We start from the raw sequence: 18,313 nt of genomic DNA on the forward strand, positions 1-18,313 counted from the left end.
CTTCCTTCTCGCCACGCCGTGTCTGTCTTATTTATTTAGACTGATATAGGGACTGCCTCTTATTCTGTGTCTGTACAGTGCCTAGCACAAAAGGATCCTGAAACTCCTGATCTCAGTTGATGTTTTTAGGTGCCGTCCATAATATAAATAATAATAAATTTAAAAGTGACAAACAAGCAAAAGACAGATGGCCCCACCATAAATACCTCCCAGTCCTGTTAATGTCTTATTTCTCCAGTTGAAACAGTGATACTGTGTAGAATAAGGCCAGGCAAATATACATTTTTTTAAAACTAAAATTAGAATGAGAAGATACAGTATTGTACAAGGGGCATTTGACAGCAGAGCCAATCAAAACTCAGAACTTCCATTTCACAGGAAATTCCAGCATTTCAGAATTTGCTTGTATTCCAAATCAGAATGGAAACAATTTTGTGTAACTCCATTTTTGTCAAAATAAACACAATTTTGTGAAATATTTTGGTTTTGATTAAACTGCATTTTCTGATGGAAACTGTTTTGTAGAAAAAATTATGACTAGCTCTATTAGACAATCAAATTCAGTTAATACTATTGATTGTTGTTGCTTGCTAGTATATCTGTATAAAATGTTCTCATTTTCTCTCCTTCCACTATTTGTAGTGGAAATAGCCAAGTGACCTGGGCTGGAAAGATATTTTCAATATTTTGCCAGATCATTATAGAAATCTTGAACTTTTGCAAAAGAGAAAAAAATACAAGTAGGAATAGTTCTTCATGAAAGAAAAACAAAAAAGAAGCAAGATTTATACTTCTACTGTTGTGTTTTGTAGTCTGATTTGTTATAAAGTTGTAGCCTTGTATTAAGGATAATTTTATTTTTCTCTTTCCAATACAATCTAATGCTTGATTTAATCAAAACTGGTATAATTCTGAAGCATTTCTACAACTATACCATTACCCTTTGAACAGATGTCAGATACTAAAGAACAGCTGCCTACAGATCAAGTTGCTGTTGCCAACTCTCGCGAGCTTTCTGACAGAAACAGTTGATTATAATGTCAGTACTGTCCAATTTACAGGCTTAAAGTAGCAGCCGCACACTGCTTTTCACTGAAGTATACAAAGATCTTGACTCTTTTAAAAACTTTGTAGTCTTTGTTATACAAACTGGGGTAAGTGATTCTCTATTTGCATGTTTCTATGCCAGTTAAACTCAATTTGTATGGGGATTCTGATCTTTTAAAATGTTATGCTCTGACCATTTGTTGCTCTGTTGGAGATACTCACTCTGCTCTGCAAATGGAACTGATGGAACAAGTGAGCAGGCATGTGTATCAGACCTTGGTATTATTCAAGGGATTCTGGGCTAAGTAAATTGAACTAAGCAATAAATCATTTATTAATTCAACCATCTTTTCTATTTAAATAGAGATTACGTAGCCTTGTGCATAGATTTCTTGGTTGGGTAAAGATTTGCAAGGAGAGAAAATAATCTTTGAAATAAATTATATTCCCTCACTGAATAAGAATACAAAAGTATATTCTTTTTAATTTTTATTGGATAAAACAAATACAGAAGCAACTTTTTAAAATATACAAATATAGTAAATGACATATCTCTGCTTGGTTAAGGGTGGCAGGCTAAAGCAATCTTCTGACCTCTTTTATGCTTGTAGTAATAATCAAGTCATATTTATTTAGCTCAGTGTGTTTTATGTTGCTGACTTTGTTTTAATGCAACATTAAAATTATTACAAAATGTAATATTTCACCACCAAGTGCAGTAGCATACCTTTCAATTGCTAGTTTTGTCACTATTAGCAGGAAACATTACTTGAAACTACCATGCTTTCATTTAGCACTGTTTTGTACTTTTTTGTACTTTTCCCAAAGTTTGACTTATTTCATTTGCTCATTAAAATGATCAGATAGTTCATTGGAGAGCCAATTATAACAAGTACAGTGTTGAATTTTTTACTTTAACTGTTTCTTTAACATTTGTATTAATAGCTAAAACATTTTAGGATTGTGGATCAAAAATTCAGGGTCTGTTTTATATTTGCGGATTTTTACTTTTGTCTCTATTAGTTTTTGTGTGTGTGTGTGTGTGTATATGTATATATATATATATGGAGTCTAAAGGTTCTGCATGAACCCCATATTCCTGATGTTCACATCTCCCCTTTATGATTTATAATTATAATTTCACTTTTCTTATGCCTATAATATTACCATTGATTATTTGAATCTTTTACAGTTCCAGATAGCACTTTAAATGCTACATTAAATGCTTGCTTTCAGTGTGACATATTGGATTGTTTTAAAAATTACCCTCCTTATCCAGTTTACTGTATATTGAATAATTGTTGACCTCCTATGCTGCTAGGTCCTTAGCCCAATACCGATGCAATCTCCTGATCACTTAATTCATGAATTAACTTAAAAGTAATACAACCAGGATTTGACTCATGCATAATCCTTAACCCCTATAGAACATTTTTCATGTGTAGCTCTTTAAAGTGCTTTACAAAGATAGGAGCTCTCACTGTAACCTTTGAATGGGTGGGTAAACTGATGTACAAAGCAATAAGTGATATTATTTTACCTAAGGATTGCAGCTTGGTGCGGTAAATCCCTGATTCTGCAAACACTTGAAGTAATTCTATTGGTCTGAGGCTGCTCACACCAGTAAAGTTTAGCATGGGTGTGTTTGCAGGATTCTAGGTAAGTAAATCTTAAGGTTTGGTTATTGTTGGATAAGGCACTTTAGCCCTTTATCTTTATGAATCACACTGAGAAGCTTCTACATAAAAGATTCTATTGCTTTACATCTTTTTCCACAATAGATCATCTGTGTACTATAGATTTTTATTTGCTCATGCGTTGAACGCAAGTGTGAAATATTGTCTGTGATAATTTATCTCTCTGAGTTACTTTGATTCTATCTCATATTTAGGAATCACTTTAACAAGAAAGAAGAAAAGGAGTACTTGTGGCACCTTAGAGACTAACCAATTTAGTTGAGCATAAGCTTTCGTGAGCTACAGCTCACTTAGCTCACGAAAGCTCATGCTCAACTAAATTGGTTAGTCTCTAAGGTGCCACAAGTACTCCTCTTCTTTTTGCGATTATAGACTAACACGGCTGCTACTCTGAAACCTGTCATTTAACAAGAAACTTCCCCATTTTTTCTATTCACCCTCAACTTTCCAACAATAAACAAACAAATTAAGTGTTCTTAGTTCAAGCATTCAGCTATACTTTCCACAGAAATTAGCCTCACTCCTTGTAAGGAGAGAAGCGCTGCTCATTAACAAAGAATGAACTATTTAAAGTGGCAGTGGTGAATACGCTACTTACAACAGGACAGAAGCGCGGGGGGGGGGGGGAGGGGGTAGGAAGAACAAAAAGAGAAGACAAGCTTTGTTGAATATATTCACTGAAGCAGACTATAGGATTGGGCCAAATGAGGGTTTTCTTCTTTTTTGACATTTGGCTTTTGAGAGGAAGAGAATGTTTTTATAACAGAGTTAATAAGTCCAACTTTAAATGACTAAGATCAATGGGGCTACTCACATGCATAAGCACATGATTAAGTACTTTACCTAATCAGGGTCTAAATGCCTAGAATTACCAGCACCTAGAGGCCCCAATCAAGGACTGTACCAAGCACTGCAAAAATAAAGAAAAAATATAGTCCCTGCCCAAATAAATATACAATCTCAGCAAGAACAATAATGTTAATTGTTATGGCGAACAATGTCTATCAAACATTTATTTGTTCATGATTTTGGCATAACTATGTATGTGAATACATACAAGAACTGAAGTTATAGAGTATTACAGACATACAAATCAATTGAAGTACAGACTTATGAAAAACACCTCCAATTCCCAGGCAGTACTGTTCAGTTTATAGTGAAGTTATTTTGATGTTTTGCTATTGCATTTCAACCCACTTGGGTTCTGTATCATAAATACATGGTTCAATATCTACAGTTTCACATGGTCCCTGAAACAAAAATAGAGATCTGAACACCCCCACAAGTGGAGAAAATTCTAATTCAAATGGGAGAAGCTGCTTTTTTGGGGTTAATAATGTGTCTGTTTATTTGTGAAGAAATTGGTACATGGGCTGAATTTTGTCCCATAGATCTAGTAGGAGTTTCCTCGATATCCTTAAGATTGTGCACATTGTTACTAGCTCTCTCTATTTACGGGATAGTATGAATTAGAAAACTAACCACCGCCAGAATCATTTCTAATCATGCATTATGTTTTGCATGATGTTCTTCTCATGTACTACCACCAATTTAAAAGGTAAATATTATGAAAAGGCCTGAAGAGCATATTTTTGTGTGCTAAACCAAATGAAATAGTGTTTGTTCAGTGATTGTGTGTGGGACGAAAACAGATACTCCTTAGCAAAGCAACCTATGTATGGCTACTTCTAGTGACTTTTACTGTGATGCCATACAAGGCACCTGCTGCATTGGGCATATGGCTAATGGTTCATATAGTCACAAACTCACTGGCAATATACTTTCCTCTCTTTCGCCCACCCCTACCTAGCCCTCAACCTCCTACCTCCTTCCATGCTGTGGTGGACAGAACTCTTGTGGAGCACTTAGGGGCAGCAAAGTCCATGTGGATCCTCTCCATGTCTATCCCCCCTGTATATAGGGACATCTATGCCAATGTGAGGAGAGAAAGCAGGATTATGATCCAAAAGCATTGTCTGACTCTAGACTATAAAATTTACCCATTGCTGGAAAACCATGTCAGAATGGGGTGAAGTGAGATCGTTACTGAATATGATTCAGCAGCAAGTGTAGCCAAGGACAAGCCATGGCTAAAATCTGCTCTGTTGCTCTGTGCAGCAGAACCACCCCAGTTTCAGTGCCTTTGGGGTCTTCCACATTCCTTCTGCATGCAGCAAGGTTTGGCCCTTGTACTGATACATTAAAATGCATGCTCCTAAACTTCATTTTTATTTTATTTCAGGAATGATGACATGCAGCAATGGGACAAGTGTCTGCACAAGATTTCTGATGTGGTTTCTTCTACTGTATATGTTTGTCAGGAAGGTGCTACCTGAAGACGACATTATAGTTACCACTAAGAAAGGAAAAGTAAGAGGGATTCACTTGCCTGTACTTGGGGGAACTGTGACAGCCTTTCTGGGAATTCCTTATGGAGAGCCACCACTTGGTAGACTACGATTCAAAAAACCAGAGCCCCGCAACAAGTGGACAGAGATTTGGGATGCCACAAAACATGCAAACTCTTGTTATCAGAATATAGATAAAACTTTCCCTGGATTCTCCGGGTCAGAGATGTGGAATCCAAACACTAACCTTAGTGAAGACTGCTTATACCTCAATGTATGGGTTCCTTCTCCAAAACCCAAAAATGCAACTGTCATGGTATGGATTTATGGGGGTGGATTTCAATCAGGGACATCCTCTTTACCTGTCTATGATGGCAAATTTCTGGCACGTGTTGAAAGAGTCATTGTAGTTTCAGTGAACTATAGAACAGGGGCACTAGGATTCTTGGCTTTACCAGGAAACCAGGAAGCTCCAGGAAATGCAGGTTTATTTGATCAAAGGTTAGCACTTCAGTGGGTCCAGGAGAACATAGCTGTCTTTGGTGGCAATTCTAGAAGTGTGACTTTATTTGGAGAGAGTGCCGGGGCTGCTTCCGTTAGCTACCATATCCTTTCTTCTGAAAGCCATCCTCTTTTCACAAGAGCCATCATGCAAAGTGGTTCTGCTAATGCTCCCTGGGCCACACTAACACATTCTGAGGCAAGGAAGAGAACTTTGACTTTAGCTAAATTACTCAGCTGCTCTGGTAGCAATGAGACAGACATAATTCTCTGTCTCCGAAACAAGGATCCCCATGATGTCCTTGAGAATGAAGTTTCTGTTTTAACACACAACTCTCTTTTAAAAATGTATTTCTGTCCCATAGTTGATGGTGACTTTCTCACTGAAATGCCACAAACATTGATCCAGCATGGGCTCTTTAAACAAACCCAACTCTTAGTGGGAGTTAACAAAAATGAAGGGACAGCTTTTCTAGTGTATGGGGCACCTGGTTTCAGCAAAGATAATGATAGCCTGATCAATAAAACAGAATTTCAAGTAGGTTTAAGTCTGTCCTTTCCAGAAGCAAGTGAACTTGGGGTGGAATCAATCATTTTTCACTACACAGACTGGGAAGATGAGCAGAACCCTGACAATTATCGTGATGCTATGGATGACATTATTGGGGATTACAATATCATATGTCCTGTAATGGAGTTCACAAATTATTTTGCTCAACTAGGAAATAATGTATTCTTCTACTTCTTTGAACATCGGTCCTCAAAACTTGCTTGGCCAGAATGGATGGGAGTAATGCATGGTTATGAGATTGAGTTTGTATTTGGATTACCTCTAGAGAGAAGAGTTAATTATACCAAAGCTGAACAAATCTTGAGTAGATCCATATTGAGATACTGGGCAAGTTTTGCGAAAACTGGGTAAGTTTAACTTTTGCTGGTTGATTTTTATGTCAGATGCACACGCTAAAAATACTGATTCTATTGATTGTGTTCTGGAGGCTAGTGAGGACTGTGAAGAAGGATTAATTGTCTAGCTAGCTGGGACTTCTCTTTTATTATTGATAAAAAATAGCATCTCAGTCAAATAAAGTGTTGAAATGCAGCTGACAATATCATATGAGTTTAAGAAAACGTTGTGTACCCTTCAAAGTTGTTAATCATCTGCTGCACACTTATGGCAGCAGCTGTTGCAAATGAAGGCAAGCATTTCAAGCTTCAAAAACATAATACATACACCTCATACAAGCTATGGGTGAAATCCTGACCTTATTGAGGTCAATGGCAAAACTCTGGTTGACTTAAGTGTGACTCACCTTGAGATTGAAATTTACCACAAAACCCAAAGAACAAAATTTTATGTGCGGCACTAAGTGGGGCTTGGGGGAGGGAATCCAACCCCCTCAAGCTGTGTACCCAGTTTCTGTTCCAGCATACAGACTGGAATAGTGGCTACAACACCTATTGTCCCCATATGGTGGGGAAAGGTATCTGTATTAGTGGATCTGTGTAAGACTTCTACAGTCGCCATAGAAATATCCTTTAGGTTTGAAGACATTTACACTAACGATAGCGATTAGTAGATCCATACAGAGTTAGTCTTAATGTTATAACTCTAGTGCAGTGGTTTTCAAACTTGGATATGTATACCCCTAGGGGTATGTGAGCTCTCATCAAGGGTATGCGAGAAAAATTCTGTAATGGCAGACAATGGATCACGTCATGCCTTACATACCTTTCTTTTTTTCTGTTTTCATAGGTATATTATGACCCTATCTCAGATGGGTATATATGGTAGACTACATTATTTAAAAGGGGTATGCAGCCTAAAAAGTTTGAAAACCATTGCTTTAGTGGTATGTTGAGAATTGACCTGCGTTCTGGTTACTTTATCCATATCTACTAAGGAAAAAAAAAAACATCTTGTAAATAGAAAACTGTATCCATGGCAATGCACACTTCAGTATTTAACTTTATCCACACATTAAAAAGAAATCACTTTATCTATATTTTTTTATCCTCACAGTAACTGGCTTCTGACATGAAACTCATTTATGCCCCGATACAAAACACACTGAGGTCAATAAAAAAATTCCCATTGACTTCAACTTTGGATCATGTCCTAACCATTTTTCATTCATAGATTCATAGCTTACAAGCCAGAGTAGACCACTGTTGTCATCTAGTCTGATCTCATACATAACATATGCCATAGTACTTCCATGAATTAATTTCACTTTGAACTATACCATATAATTTAGAAAAATTATCCAATCTTGTTTTAAAATTGTCAGTGATGGAGAACCCATCACAGCCCTTGGTAAGTTGTTCCATTGGTAAATTAGTCTCACTTCTAAAAATGTCTGCCTTATTTTTAGTCTGAATTTGTCTAGTTTCAATTTCCAGCCATTGGGTCTTGTTTTACCTTTATCTATTAAATTGAAGAGCCTTTTACTATCTATTTTCTGTTCTTCATTTAAATACCTATAGACTATGATCCCCTTAACCTTCTCTTTGTTAAACTAAACAGGCTGTGCTCATGGAGTCTTTCACAATATAGCATATTTTCCCAATCCTTTAATCATGCTAATGACCCTTCTCTGAACTCTCTCCTACTTAGCAACATCCTTTGTGAATTGTTTATATAGTCGAGAATTACATTAGCTCTTTTGGCCATAACATCACATTGGGAGCTCATGTTTAGTTGATTATTCACCATGACCCCATGTCCTTTTCAGAGTCACTGCTTCCCAAGACAGGCCTGCATTCTTTGTTCCAAGGTGTATGTATGACTTTACATTGAATCTGGGACCTTTCTTCTTCATTATTTACCACTCCCCCAATCTTTGTCCTCTGCAAACTGTTAGGGCCTTTCCTCTTTGGTCATATTGCTTACTTAGAAACAAATTCATGTTCAGAAACTGTTGCCTAACATTTCTGACCCAAACTATTCTTTTGAGTTGATTATGCGTTTATAAGGTATTTAAGAGGGCAGTATTATTTCATGAATGATAAGAATGGTAAAAATTGATTTGGTGAACTGTATTTAATAGGCCTAAGTTTTGTATTCATTTTACATTATACGTTGAGGGGAACTAACAGTCTGTTTAAATGCATCATTCCTTTAACAGATTTTCCATTTAAGAGGTGTAATTATTTGGCTACATGGATGGAAAAAATAATTCATTTAGCCAGTCTATTCCTTTAGCAGGCTTGAATGGGGGCTTTCTTGATGGTACTTGATGAGCATTATAAAAGGAATTAAGATACTACATATTTGCCATCTCTCTGAAGTCTAGCATACACCACAGATAAATAAACTCTTCAAATGAATAGTATTTTAATCTAAGTTTTATATTACTGAAAAATTATTTTAATCTAAGAACTCTTTTCATTAGCATTGAGGCAGTACGCTACATGCATTTTAGGCAATAAAATGTGCTTGCATTGAGTAATTTTTTAACGTTGGGCTGCATTTTAGAAAAGGAATGCATTTGATGCTTTACTGTCATTTATGCATTAATTTTTTGCAATAAATTGCTGCTATGGAGCCTATACAGTGAGGTCAGCTAAAACTTGGTAATCCTTTCTGCTTAAGGGTTAAGGGTGGATCCAATATCCATAGCACTCTGAAACCAGTGGAGATCAGACCTTTCAACAGGAATTAAGAAAATGCACTGAATTAGGGATCTCTACTAGATTCTACAGCTTTTACAAACCTATCCTGCAGGAAATTGCAGATAATGACAATGCTGTAGCCACCACAACGATATCTAAAAGTGTAGAAGTTTCAATTTAAATCAAAACATTTATTTCTTTTAAAAATGAGCTTCTCTTTTCATAGAGATTTTGCAGAGCAATATTTAGATGTGTGCTTTTGGTATTAGCATAGTTTCAGAGGTATAATACATAGTTTCCTGTTTCTCAATATCTGCTTGGTAAGATGAAGTTACAGAGATAAGGGCACAGTGCAAGCTAAAATTAGGCAACTTAAGGTGTGTGTGTGTGCAAGTTTAAATTTGTGAAAGACTGTCAGCCAATAGTCTTGTCATCTAGTCTGATTATCATTTGGACTATAATTAGATTAGCTGGTAGATAGTATTTCAAGTGGTTTCCACAGCAAACAGAAAATACTCAGTATCTGCTTCTACCACAAGTACTGAAAACATGACTATTTATGGTAGATAATACATCTATGCAATTCTAATCCCCAGCAAAACAGTCACATTGGTATGTTTTCTACTGAGTTAATCTGTTAGATGTCACTCACTTTATAAACAAACACATGGCTCTAACCAATGTACACTGCCCATAGTTTAGAATAAGTGGATCAAATTGATTCTAAAAATTATCAGGAATAGAGTATGCCTCCCCTCTTCCTGACATGTCTGAACACATGCTACAGATTCATAAAAAATACAAATATTCCTTGCATTTGACATATTGTGCATAGTAAATTCTAGTGCAATAAAAGGGTAAGTATATAGGGGGCAAAAGTGCTTTTGCCATTGAGTACCAGAGGAGAAAACTGGGCCAAAAAGATGAAAATCAGAACGATTATACAGCACAGTTATTACTGCAGGCGTTTGACCTAATATTCTAATGTGCACTAATACCAAAGCATGAGGAAGGAAACAGAAGCCTGCATATGAAAAGAGATATTAAAAACTCAGCAAAAGCTGAAAGCTTTTTTTTTTTTTTTTTTGTCTCAATGACTTTACACTTGGAGGTAATTTCGAGGTGGCTCAACTTACCTCAGAAAGGACAGAGTGCTTCATTTAGCCTTCAGTGTTGTGGCTTGTAACTGCATGTTCCTCATGGGTTCTCTTTGAGCTTGCAGTTTGGCCCTATATTTTTCATCCAGACATGAGTGCTGGGATTAAGGGTGTTCATTATGAAACAGGCAGGTTCAGTGACCCTAAAGGAGCCGTCTTCCATTCTCAAGAAATACCTGATGTCATGTAAAACCAGAAAAAAAAAAGTTATCAACAAAAGACAAATGATTCCTTCAAAACGTACCTTAGTGATATATAAATCCTTGATTCTTTTGTTTGCTAAATAAAATAGGGCTGTCAACTGGCCTGACGTTTTCCAAGACCAATGAATGTTTTACACAAGACAGTTGCTTCAATTTTCCAAGTCTGTAGGCACTTTTATCTGGCAACCTCACTAAAAATAAAGGGGTCAATCATGACTGGCCACTCTCAGGGATTAGGATTTTCTGTTTTTTTAATCAGGATGCAGAAAATAGTACTCTTGTCGACGAAAAGACATTAAGAGCCAGAAACAAACCGGTTAGATAATTTTGGCCAAAATATTCAAAGTTGGATGTCTAAAGTTACACACCAAAATTCCTATTTAGGACCCTAAGGAAATGGCCTGATTTTAGGATGCAAATTATATGTTGAGGTACTGATCTTTAGGCACCCAGTTTTGCCTTTCATGCTTTTGAGTGGTACAGGATTGATTGCCCGGGAGACTGAACTCCTCTATTTATCCACAGATGCAATATGAGCCACTGTAGTGCAGACTTCTCTACACTGTATGCCAGTGTACCTCAACCCTGATCTGAAAGGACATCTCTAAGGGTGAGAAAGTAGTTCAGTCCATGGTCTCTCTTATGAGTCTGCCAAGAAGAGCAATAATTGATGTCCAATAGGGTGAGCTCTTTGTGAACTCTCCTCCATTGAAAATTGCATCAAGACCATAGATTTGCATAATTTTTAATAATTACCCAGGGATCTGTATTTTCCAGTGCTGCTTGACTCAAGGGAATAGAAATCTCATGCTATCAGCTGATTTACTTAGATTTCTTCCATTTTGGGACAAAATCTCCAGGGAATCTTGCAAGACTTCCAGGACTGCAAATGCAATCCAAACCTACACTTTGATTTGGCCTTCAGCCTGGTACTCAAATCCTAGCCTGAGCCTAATCCAGATCCAATCCAAATGCCTCCTCTTTAGCCCAATTTTGCTAAAAAATAAGAGTTATTTTGAAAATATTTATTTGCTATCTTGCTAAAAATTCAGAATAAATCCATCTTTGAATAGATTCCATGTAATCTGAGTACATTTCTAAATTATCTCACATGATAATGAAAAAGATTTCTCACAACTTCTGATATCTTCAGTATGGTAGTTCAGACAGAAGCCACCATTCTTTACCAAAAAGAGTTAAGTCCAAAGTCTATCTTATAATAAAGTGGCGTCTTTGCTCTTGTGTTGGTAGAATAGGTATCATTTTATATTTTCTTTTTCCTACTACTCAGCCACATCAGTGGTGATTGTGTGAATAGTTGGAGAGCAGGATACAGTTTGAGATTAACCCTCTCATACTAGGATGATACTGAATTTTACTGATGAAAAGAATCTTTTGACAGCTGGATTTTTTTTAATAGAACAATAGCTCTCTGTCATTTTGTTGATACAAATATTGTTCTGTTGTTGTGACCATTTCCCTAGAAATCTTTCCTAAGTGCTTTGCATGAAGATTAAGGGCAAAATTATGACTGCTTTTGTGCAGTATGCTAGGAGTAGGATGAGGGTTTAAAAGGTCTTTTCCTCCAATTGGACAATCCAGGCAGTATACAATCCTGAGCAATAAGATCATGGAGCAGGCTAGTATGCAGCACAGAGACCACACCATCCTGGGATGTGGCCAGTTGCATTAGCAACATGGACAAGATACCAACCAATTGCATACCTACTAACATCTGATCTCTGAGAGGCAAGTGCATGATACTTATGGGGGAAAAAAACAGGGATAAGGAATGCTATTTTGTATAATCCATTCCCTCAGTACTCCCTGAATTATTCTACCTGCTTCTGGTCTGTGCAAGCACATGACATCAGAGCACCTTTATCTGGCTGCTATGGCTCTCCAACCCATTGAGCACTCCAAAGCAAGAAGAGACCAGATAAATATCCTTGGAAAACACTGACTAGGGTATGAATTGGGCAAGGGTCCACAAGAAAATGTTGGTGATGAATAAAGATAACATGGTCTGATATACACTCTGTCTACAGGAGCCACATTCTAATATTCAGCATTTTTGTTTCCTTGGAAAAGCCACAGAGTTATTGGCCTTTATGATGTGACTCGAGTGCTTTTATCTTTCAATAACTATATGCCTTTTATTGTATCTCTGATGTTTTTTCATCTGAAGTTTATTGACAGGTAAACAGTTGTATTTTCCAGCAACCTTTTTGCTTTCAAACTGAATTCTTTTTATTGAAGCAGAAAGTGCAGATACTTAGGAGTAGCCTCTGTTGAACAATATGTCATCAGCACCAGGCTCACAACTAATGCTCTTTAAAGGGCAGAGAAAGGCAAATATTACTAAACTGTCAATAAGATTCCAGTGAATGGAAGTCAAAGCCCTACCTATTTTCTACTTACATTCACTGTCACCTGCAGCTTTTTGCTATTGCATTAGTCATTTCAGCTTTTAATAGGCTGAACTGGAACATTGGGTCAGATTCTTCCATGTTTTTCAAATGCTGTAGTTCACTCAGAGCATTTCTAGTTTCATAAACTTAATTTTAGGGAATATCTTTCTCCACAACTTTGAGCAAGGAGGAGACAACATTGTTTTTGGTTTCCGTAAAAAAAAAAGCCCACTCTCCTGGCTGGAGTAGAGAAAGAGCTTTTGTTTCTTCTTTGTAAAGAAATAAGAAAATAACTGGATTGGGGGAAGATGGTAGCTCCAGAACAAAATCATAATTAATTTATTTTTGTTTTAAATAATATTTCACTTATCCTGACTCAGTTGCTATTGTTTCTATTGTTACTTGGGACCATTTGCAGCTGGACCTAGTTTAGAGCAGCCCTAAGACCAGGGTCTGAACCAGGCCTCAGCCAGCCTGAGACTTGAATGGGTACCCCTTTCAAGCCTGCACCTAGCAGAGCTCAGCAGAATGGATTCAGCCAAGTTGTGCTTGATGAAGACCCAGTCAAGTCACCAGTGGAATAAGACTCCTTGAAAAAGTTGGGATCTGGATATTAGGCTCTGTATATCTATCTATGTTCAGACATGAAGACATAGTCAATATGGATTGAGGTTTGTGGTGGGCTTTATCTGGGAGTTTTTCCTGTATGTTTTATTTTAAGTGAGGTCCATGATGACAGACACATTTGTTATTCTCATTTTTCTTTGCCACTTTTGCTGCTCTTCAGAAAGCTTTTGGAAGCAAATGAGTGACACTAACTAGTACTATTAATCATAGTCAGCTGAATGTTCTGCTACTTTCTAGTAAGATGAGGCTTTATTTATCATGGAAAAAAATATATGGCATCCCAAATCAGTTGCTGCTAGGTTATGTCTTTTGCATTCTTTTATTCATTATGTTTATTCAGTGTATTTTTCTAGACACGAGTGAAGGAAAATTGACAAGGAGACAGAAATCAGATGAGACAAAAGCTCAAGTAAGAATGTAGTAGAACATATAAATGTAATATTTTAAGGCTTTGAGAAAAATGTCTCCGATAAAAAGAAACTTGCAAACTTTGTCTCACTGTTTTCACAAATGGTTAAACAAATCTTTTGAAGCTTTTTAAAAACAAAACAAAAAAAACAAGCCTTTGAAATATTCACCCCTATGTTTTAGGGGAACCTGTGTGGCTTTGATTGTTAAAGCTCTGAAGGATCTTACATGGTTATTATCGTCTTCCCCGATGTTCCTGTGGTGGACATATGACAAATGTCAGTGCTTTTCTTACCAATTTATCACACTATACTTACAGGGAGTAGTTTCATAACAGTGAGAACAAAAACTGAAGCCTCATCTTGAGTCTAGACAGCAGACTGAACTAAAGATCCAAGACTTTGTTGTGTAGAAAGGAACATATATCGTAGAAAACAGAAAATTTAGGAACTCAGTTTTTACCTTCCCAACACTCTGGACAAAGAGTAGGAAACTAGCTTGTGGAAACAAACTAAGCATGGGCCATAGATACTACTACAATGAGGGCTACGTACATTCATAGAAAGATAGACGTATGACTGGGCCCAAGCCACAAAACTCTGATTCAGATATGGATTTGCACAAAATTCAGGGGTGCATGGGCCCAGGATTCAAAGCATATTTAAACATAGCCCAGAGATTGTTGGACTGGAGCTTATGATTTCAGCCCTTTTCAAAGAAGAAACCCATGCCTTGTCATGAAACCTTCACCTTCTGATCTAGAGCCAAATGTCATGGTCCATATTGGCAGATCGAGCCCTCATGTAGCCTTTTTTCTGCCATATAGATGACAGAAAAATGTAGGTGAGATCAAGGAGTTTGAGCCAAATGCAAAATATGGTAGGAAGACAATGGAGTAATTCACATGTGTTTAGGGATGTATGGGAAGACACATTGTTGGAGCCACGGAAGAGAAAGATGCCTTTAGCAGGCGAGTAGGGAAGCTTCTTCTGGTGTATGGCTTCTGATGGCACAAAGAATTAATTAAATATTGGGTAAGTGATGCAGCCACTCCATCAGATCAGCAGCACCCGGAGACATAAATCACATCCATCCATCATCAAGATGATAAAGAGAGCAGTCCATAACCAAATGGCATACTGTTTGTTCTTGAGCTCCACAGAGGCAGAACAGGGAGATGAAGAAGCTGCAATGGTAAAGATGTAAGTTAAACCACCCATGACCAGAATGAATCCTGTTTTAATGAAGAAGGATCTTTTGGTTCATATGGTTGCTCTGAAGCAGTCTCAAATGGCATGCCAAAAGTTCCATCTCTTCCATTTCTTTAATTTGGCCACTGCAATCTTTAGCCCTGCTACCACCATTAAAATGGGACATTGCTGAGAGTGTGGGAGGTTAACAAATGTATGCTGAGAGATGGAAAATGGAGTGTCAACAGTGGTGAAAACAAGATCTGGCAATAACTCAGTACCCCAGCGGGATGACTGAAAGTATGAGACTGCTTGAGGTCATAAAGGCAGAATGGATTGGCAGCACTTGTCCAAGCAAGAAGTGTTTTGCCACCAGGACAGTCAGTGGCATGATCAACGTTTATGTGAGAGGTACTGAACTCTCCACACACTACTGCAGGAAGGGAAGCAAGGAGGCTGGAAAGGATGTGGCCACAATAATTAAGACAAAAGATGACTAAGGTATGGGCAAGACTTTTAGCAATGGGTAAAGTTGTTCAAAACTAGGAAATTTCCTTTCCTCAATTTCCTCAAGAAAGTCTGACATTTCAAAATTAAGTTTTCATTCCAAATTGGAAAGAAAACAAAAAAAAATAAAAATTTCCCATGAAATGAAATTTCCAAACTAATTTTGCTTCAGATCTGTAGAAATGTTCTGAGTTTGACTATTTTATATTATAATATAAAGTAACATTTTGAAATGAAAAACTTGAAATGTTTCATTTCAATCTTATCAAAAAATCTTAATTTCAATGTGTTTTTAAAGGAAATTTTCATTAAAATTGACACATTTCCTTGGAAATTTTCAGTTTCAACTAAAAGAATTTTCTATCAGAAAAACATTCCATTAGGAAAAAATTTCACCCACTCTGGTAATGGGAAGAGAGACAAAAAGATAGACTGTGACAAGATTATACAAGAAGAAATATTAGATACATATCTATATCTATATATAAATTGTGGGAGCAGAAGGAGAGTGAGAGTTAAAAAGATGAGACTCTATAAGTTTGGGAGATGCACAGCTGTCCATCTGGGTTGAGAAAAGAGGAAATGAAGAAGAGTTAGAAGGAAAGACAAGGACATACAGAAGGAGCTATCTGACAGACTGCATGTGTGAGATTGGACAGAAATGGAGAGCAATATTTCAACCATCTTCATAATATGGTTGAAACTCTTGGTGTCAATGAGATGATCTAAAGAGAGATTGTTCAGCAAGGAGGAGACAGAAGAAAGAACCCTGTGGGATACCAAGAGACAGAGAGGATGAGAAGACACATTAAATCGTAAAGGAAGGACAAGAACTAGGATAGCACAGTATCACCAAAGTGTAAGGGAAAAGGAGCTGGAAGAGGAGAGTGATCAGTGGTGTTGCAAGCAGCAGACAGATTAAAGATAATAAGGACACAGAATCACCCCTATCATTTAGCTAGTGCAAGACACTAGTCACCTTAGTCAGGTGGCTTTGGTCAAGTCAAGAGGGCAGAAGCCAGATTGGAAGGGAACATGATTTAGGGGAGAGGAATCCTTGGCAATGTGAGGCATACTGGAGCCATTTTATAATTCCAGAAAGAGAATGGGAGGAGGAAGCCCTTATAAATATGTTTATTAGGTACTGAAGCACAAAGAGGAAAATCTAATTTATTCCTACCCTCTCCTCTCCATATCCTATAGAGATGGTCCCAATTTTGGGGTCTTTTTCTTATATAGACTCCTATTACCCCCCACCCCATCCCGATTTTTAACATTTGCTGTCTGATCACCCTATCACATCCTGGCTATGGAACATCCATAATACAGTCTCTTTTTCCATGTGACTCATTTTAGAGCCACGAACAAATCTGTGGAAATCATGCTTTCTTCACAGATAGTTCATAAACAAAACTATGGACTACGCCTAACAAATACACTGTTTATTATAAACAGTTGGTTCCACTTTATTCAGGAGTCTTTTAAATGACTCGGCATCATTCAACATCAGTACTGATGTCCACACATATTGTTATATTAAAAAGCAGTAATGGGAACCACTGTTTACCTATTTGGTACGTTGGGCTCTAGTACATCATGCATGAAGCCAATAACTGGAGACACACGTTTGGCAGTCATCTGAGGTTCTGGCTTGCAAACTGACAAGCTGTCATAGAATTTCAAAACTGAAAACACGAATATTTGGCTTAGTCATTTTATTTCAAATGGGACAGGGTTACAAAATGTTTAGACTAGCTTAATACATCTCCAACATAAATAAAAGGTACACATTTTTTCCCTTATGTACAGAAAATCAGACTCAGAAAATAGAAGTTTTGTTCTTGACAAGAGATGGGTCAAATCATTGCTGAAAACGTTTGCACACTTCCAAATGGTAAATCAGAGCTTCATTTAAAAACGGTGTAAACGTCATAGTGAACAATCAAATGAAGTAACAGACTAGCAACTAAAAATACAATATAACACTTTGTCTTGAATTGTGCCACTCAGTGCTGTATATATGATGGTCCCATCTAACAAAATGTAAAACCCATTGCAGTAAGTAAAGAGTCTCTCCCTAATGAAGACAGGCCAAAGATGGTCTTGTGATTAAAGCATTGGACTGAGACTCAGGAGATGTAGGTTCCATTCTTGATTATGCTGTGGGATCTTTGTGTGACCTTGTGCACATCACTTTGTCTCTCTGTGCCTCTGTTCCCCATCTCTAAGATTATAAAAAATAGTAAAAAGAAAAGGAGGACTTGTGGCACCTTAGAGACTAACCAATTTATTTGAGCATAAGCTTCCGTGAGCTACATTTCGTGAGCTACATTTCGTGAGCTTATGCTCAAATAAATTGGTTAGTCTCTAAGGTGCCACAAGTACTCCTTTTCTTTTTGTGAATACAGACTAACACGGCTGTTACTTTGAAACCTGTCATAAAAAATAGTGTTTGTCAGGTGATCAGATACCAAAATGAGGGGAGCTATATAAAACTTACAGGTAGATAGTAGATAGTAAATATGCTGAACCACTTTGGAAGACATCAGGATTCATCACAATCTTGCCTATGTGGAAAAAGTATAGGCCCATGAAAAGTCAA

At 37.2% G+C, this 18,313-nt stretch overlaps 1 protein-coding gene across 1 annotated transcript in view; it reads left to right on the forward strand.

Moving 5' to 3' along the window:
• The first annotated feature begins 4,988 nt into the window (after window positions 1–4,988).
• Window positions 4,989–18,313, forward strand: part of BCHE (butyrylcholinesterase) — a 42,076-nt gene continuing 28,751 nt past the window's right edge. The window contains exon 1 of the mRNA XM_077826601.1: window positions 4,989–6,511. Coding sequence (XP_077682727.1) covers window positions 4,989–6,511 — 1,523 coding nt within the window. The remainder of the gene's footprint in view (window positions 6,512–18,313) is intronic.

Source organism: Eretmochelys imbricata, chromosome 9, assembly GCF_965152235.1.
Source record: "Eretmochelys imbricata isolate rEreImb1 chromosome 9, rEreImb1.hap1, whole genome shotgun sequence".
In the NCBI taxonomy this organism is placed as follows: domain Eukaryota; kingdom Metazoa; phylum Chordata; order Testudines; family Cheloniidae; genus Eretmochelys; species Eretmochelys imbricata.